Raw genomic sequence first — 4,321 nt, 5'->3', positions numbered from 1 at the left:
GCACCTCAGCTGTCATAAATATGGGACTGTGGTTTTCTGGATGTGATGCAGGAAATGACTGATTAATGGATGAAAACAGACACATCAGCTGATGTGTTACAGTTGACGTGTCCGTGTGTGAGTCCGTGTGTGAGTCTGTGTGTGAGTCCGTGTGTGAGTCTGTGTGTGAGTCTGTGTGTGAGTCTGTGTGTGAGTCCGTGTGTGAGTCTGTGTGTGAGTCCGTGTGTGAGTCTGTGTGTGAGTCCGTGTGTGAGTCCATGTGTGAGTGTTACACAGTGTTTGTACTGACAGTGACCCGTCAGACGGATTATTAGTGATAACACAGAAACGTGTTCCTGATGTTTAAGCAGCGACAAACCTTTTGTGTTTGGAGTTTTTGTGGAAATAAATGTCTCCAGATTTTACTGATTGACAAGGTTAAACACTAATTTATATTTTATTTATTTTTTGTGGCTTTTTTGCTTTTATTTTGCCTTTGTTTTAAAAATAAAAATAATTACTGGATAAACTGAACGATGACACAGTCCATCAGATAGTTTAGTTGATGGACTAGATTATTAATACACTGATCAGATAATCCAGAGATCATTCAATTATGAAAATAATCATTGAAATATGCAAATATATATCAAATATATAATCACTGTTAGAGGTTTATGTTAATAGGTTTTTCTTTATCATCGTCTCAATGAGAGAGAGAGAGAGGGAGAGAGACAGAGAGAGAGAGAGACAGGAGAGAGAGTGGAGAGAGAGAGGGGGAGAGAGGGGGGGGAGGGGATGACCCACAGGTCGGACTAATCTTACCTGTCCATGCTCTACCAGGTGAGGCAGCGACCTGAGGTCAGACACTTGGTCTCTTACTTAAAGTTGATTTGCTGATTTGAAAGTAGATTTTTAAAACAATTTTCTTAAAAACAATGAAGTAGAATCACGTCCTCGTGGTCGTATCCCTCCGCCACTCACACTAGTTCCAGGTCACAACGTTTTGTGAGATCACACTGACCTTGACCTTTGACCTTTGACCACCAAAATCTACTCAGTTCATCCGTGAGTCCTGGTGAGTGTTTGTGCCAAATCTGAAGAATCAAGGTGTTTCTGAGACATCGTGTCCACGAGAACGAGACGGACAGACGGACGACCTGGAAACAAAATGGCCGCTCTGACTGTCGCCGCTGCGGAGGAAAAGCTTCAGTTTATCAGTGTTCACACTTGAAGCTGTTCAGACTGAAACACAGGAGCTGTGCAGAACACAAACATCAGCCAGGGGTCAGAGGACACATCTGGAGCGTTCACTAACACTGACTCTTACAGAGCTGAGGAATGTTTGTTTGTTCAGTCCGGACCTGAGGCGGGAAACATGAGCAGGTACTTCACTTTAAAGTTCAGCAGTGATTCATGTACAACAACATAAAGTTACATAAATCATATGTTCCCAGTATGAATGTTGACTTTAGAGACACTCGTCATGGTTTGTTGAAGTGCAGACAAAGGCTCCAGTTTTCCTCGGCTCTTATTTCCTCTTGACAGAGTCACAAAGATTTCTTTCTCTGCGTCAGGTGAGTGTGCAGGTGAGTGTGCAGGTGACTGCAGGACAATGGAAACTAATGCAGGTTCCCGTATAAGAGAACTTCTTTCTCCTGGTTCAGTCAGTGAGTTCACATTAACTCCTCCGGTCCGACCTCCTATAACCCTATATATGATCTTATAGAATCACATCAGGAAGTTTATTTTAATTCCTCTCCGCCAGCGACAGTCAGAGCAGCGGCCATTTTGTTTTCAGGTCGTCCGTCCGTCTCGTTCTCGTGGACACGATGTCTCAGAAACACCTTGATGGAACTTCTTCAGATTAGGCACAAACACTCACCTGGACTCACGCATGAACTGATTAGACTTTAGTGGTCAAAGGTCAGAGGTCAAGGTCAGTGTGACCTCGCAAAACACCTTTTAGCCGTAACTCAAGATTTCACAGCAATTCTGACAAAATTTCCCACCGATGGTTCATATTTACTGTGACGCTGGATAAACAGGAAGTGACCTGGAACTGGTCTGAGTGGCGAATGAAAAGCAGCAGGTGAACACCTAAGAATGACAGTAACATTTCTTTATGCACATCTCCTCCCGAGCTGTCGGGTTGGAGGGTGAGGTCAGAGATGACACACGTCACTGAGCAGAAATCGATTTCTTTCTTCATGACAAACCACAACATGATAATCTTTAACTGTAACTGCTGACTCCTCCCAGTGCGGGAGTGACCTCTGTCTGACCTGTGTGTTGCAGCGTGACGTTGACCTCTGTCTCTCTGCGGCTCACAGAGCTGCAGTTAAAGAGCAGCCACTGGCGAGCAGATGTATTAGGTCATTAGTTAATAAGTCGGACCGGGGGAGTTCATGCCTGACCACTGTGCCGCTAAATGTTCTTCTAACTTTGATTTACAGCTTTTAAAACTGCTCGGTGAAAGAAGTGACTTCATTTACCTGATAATACCTTCATATATGAGCCGTTTATGTTGCTGTTAGAGAGACGCACACTCACACCTGTGTTCATATCAAACCAGTCCGTCTCACCAATGAGGCCTTTGTCCCTTGTCTCGCTCAGACAGGACGAGACTGTTGGCCAAAGAAAACCAGTCACACATCTTCAGTGAATCAACGCTAACAGGAGTAAACACATCTTATAGAAGTGAACACCCACACTGACGTGTTGGTGTCGGCGGCTCAGACCGGACGTAGCTTCCTTTAAACTCCTGTCGCGGTTATTTAAAGGATAAAGCTGCTGTTATTCTATATTTCACCTCTTGTCCACAGATCCCATGAAAAGACCAACATGTTCATCTCTAAAGACACGTGTGACGCTCGGTCCATGTGTTCCCACTGACGACATAAAGCTTTAAATACAGGTCATGAATACATACTTTGTTGTTTTTATCATTTTAAAAAAGGTTCATTATTTTCCTAAAACAGCTGGCTAGTCAAAAGGAAGTCCTGCATTTTATGGAACTATTTCCTGCTGCGGATTAATACACATTTGGTGTTTTAGTGAGAACAATGTCAAATGTTAACAAATAATGTCTTTATTGAGTTTTCATTTAACCGTCATTAGCATTATTATGTCACCTATTAAACAAAATATTCATCAGTTTATTGTTGGTTTTGTTGATGAAGAAAAAATAAAATCACTTTCAGATGACATATATTTCATTTAAAATGTCAAAACTTTCATGACAGAACAAAAGTATGAGCTTGTTGTCTGACTCATCGCTGCATCACAAGATCGTAAGAGACTTCTCTCTCAGAGAGTCTTTAACTGGGATTGAGTAACGTCAGCGTCAATCATTACTGAGCACAAAGCTGAGAGACAGCCAGTGGAAATATTCCTCACACACACACACACACACACACACACACACACACACACACACACTGAATTTATGTCATGACAAACTTCAGTAGATGTGTTAAAAGACAAACACAGTGAGTGGTGAATGTTTCAAACGTGACTGAATAACTGAGACTTCTTGGACATCCGTTACTCCCACACACACACACACACACACACACACACACACACACACACAGCCTTGGTCACAGAGGAGATACTGTACATATAAAAGGCTGAGTGCAGCGTTCTGCACACCTCTGACCACAGACTGTGGGAGGACACAGAGTCTCAGCCGGACAGAGAGAAGCAGCAGCAGAGGAGGAAGAGGAGGAAGAGGAGTGAACAGATAGTGATAGTAGATGAGAAGGAGTAAGACAGAGGAAGCAGCGATCAGACGTGTGCGGCTCAGTCTGGTCTGAGGTTGAACGAGCGAAGAAGAAGAAGAAGAAGAGCGGCTCTTCTTCTGCTCATTTGATGAGATGAAACTCTGTGGATATGTGCTGCTCTTGCTGCTGGGCTCAGTGCTGCTGATGGGGGGGCCCATCTCAGGGGCCAGGAGGGTCAGAGACCCCCACCTGAATCCACCAGAGTTCAGATCCGACTCGAACCGGACTGACCACGGTCACGGCTCCAGCATCACTGAGGTTCCCATAGTGACCTTTAAGTGGCACCATGTGGACAGTCCGTACCTGGTGGCTCTGTGGATACTGGTGGCTGGTTTGGCAAAGTTAGGTATGTAACACATGACGGGAGCTGCAGCGATAGAAAAGAGGTTTAATGATGCAGGTTCACACAGTGAAGCTTCGGCCTGCTGCAGATTCCTCTGTCAAAGATAATGCTGAGCTATTTTTAACACACAACAATGTGAAATAATTACAATGTAGTCCTGTCGCATGCACTCACGCACGCACTCATGCACGCACTCATGCACGCACTCATGCAC

At 44.2% G+C, this 4,321-nt stretch overlaps 1 protein-coding gene across 1 annotated transcript in view; it reads left to right on the top strand.

Annotated features, from left to right (window-relative positions):
- Positions 1-3,857: 3,857 nt before the first annotated feature.
- slc9a3.1 (solute carrier family 9 member A3, tandem duplicate 1) overlaps positions 3,858-4,321 on the top strand; it is an 8,509-nt gene continuing 8,045 nt past the window's right edge. The window contains exon 1 of the mRNA XM_087176134.1: positions 3,858-4,105. Within this exon, the coding sequence (XP_087032260.1) occupies positions 3,858-4,105 (248 nt within the window). The remainder of the gene's footprint in view (positions 4,106-4,321) is intronic.

Source organism: Seriola lalandi, unplaced genomic scaffold, assembly GCF_002814215.2.
Source record: "Seriola lalandi dorsalis isolate HSWRI2012SDOR001 ecotype SW California unplaced genomic scaffold, Sedor1 jcf7180002054533, whole genome shotgun sequence".
Taxonomy (NCBI): Eukaryota; Metazoa; Chordata; class Actinopteri; order Carangiformes; family Carangidae; genus Seriola; species Seriola lalandi.
The sequence above is the reverse complement of the archived record's forward strand: the minus strand, read 5'-3'. Positions and strand labels throughout refer to the sequence as shown.